This window comes from Arachis ipaensis, chromosome B08 (genome assembly GCF_000816755.2).
Source record: "Arachis ipaensis cultivar K30076 chromosome B08, Araip1.1, whole genome shotgun sequence".
NCBI classification, from domain to species: domain Eukaryota; kingdom Viridiplantae; phylum Streptophyta; class Magnoliopsida; order Fabales; family Fabaceae; genus Arachis; species Arachis ipaensis.
The window spans coordinates 111,830,389-111,831,135 of record NC_029792.2 but is presented as its reverse complement, the minus strand read 5'-3'; the positions used below and the strand labels follow the sequence as shown (position 1 = coordinate 111,831,135).

Below are 747 nucleotides of genomic sequence, written 5' to 3'. Positions count from 1 at the left end.
CGGGATTGATACTGCAGAGGTACTTCGAGTTTGAGAAGTCGGCCGGGATGCGGTGGTTGCTGAAGTTCGGAGGATTTAAGGAGAGGTTGCTAGCGGATGATTTGTTCTTAGCCAAGCTTGTCATGGAGTGTGTTGTTGTCATCTTTACAAAGGTTTTTTATCTTTTGCATTCTTATTTTATGAATGTGATGATGATTGCTAAAATAAGATAACGTTATGAACCGAAGCCTGTTCACACCAAACAATCTCAAAAACAAAATGAGCCACCAATTATAAATTATAGAAATATATATTTGATATTTTGAATAATTTTTTATTTTAAATTTGATTATTTTATTATAAAATTCGATTATTTAATTTAAAACTATATACATATATAAATATACAATTATATAATAATTAATTTAATAATTACTTTTTAATATGCATAGAATATATATTTTTTTAATTTTCTTTTGTAAAATGCCAATCTATCCACCAAAAGAGTGTAATGCTAACAATTTAATTTTTGACGAAATAATTGAAAGAAAAATATTAGGGAATCAATATTTGATTAATATTAGTTAACATTTTAAACTAATATGTTAGTTTTATGCTATTAGAATTTAAATTTAGTATTTAAAATTTAGTTCTTTTTAGTGTTTAGAACTCAGTAAGTATTAGTAAAAAATTTTAAAACACTTAATATTATTCACCTCAAACTTAAAGTGTAAGTAAAAGCATTTTCGGGATATTTTGTCAAGTATT

At 25.0% G+C, this 747-nt stretch overlaps 1 protein-coding gene across 8 annotated transcripts in view; it reads left to right on the top strand.

Moving 5' to 3' along the window:
* LOC107612036 (protein RETICULATA-RELATED 4, chloroplastic) overlaps nt 7–747 on the top strand; it is a 9,478-nt gene continuing 8,737 nt past the window's right edge. For all 8 annotated transcript variants that reach the window (XR_002352869.1, XR_002352868.1, XR_002352864.1 and 5 more), the window contains exon 1: nt 7–152. Coding sequence is in view for 1 of the 8 variants with exons in the window: in XM_016313874.2 (XP_016169360.1) it covers nt 48–152 (105 nt within the window). In the remaining 7 variants the exon portion in view is untranslated. The remainder of the gene's footprint in view (nt 153–747) is intronic.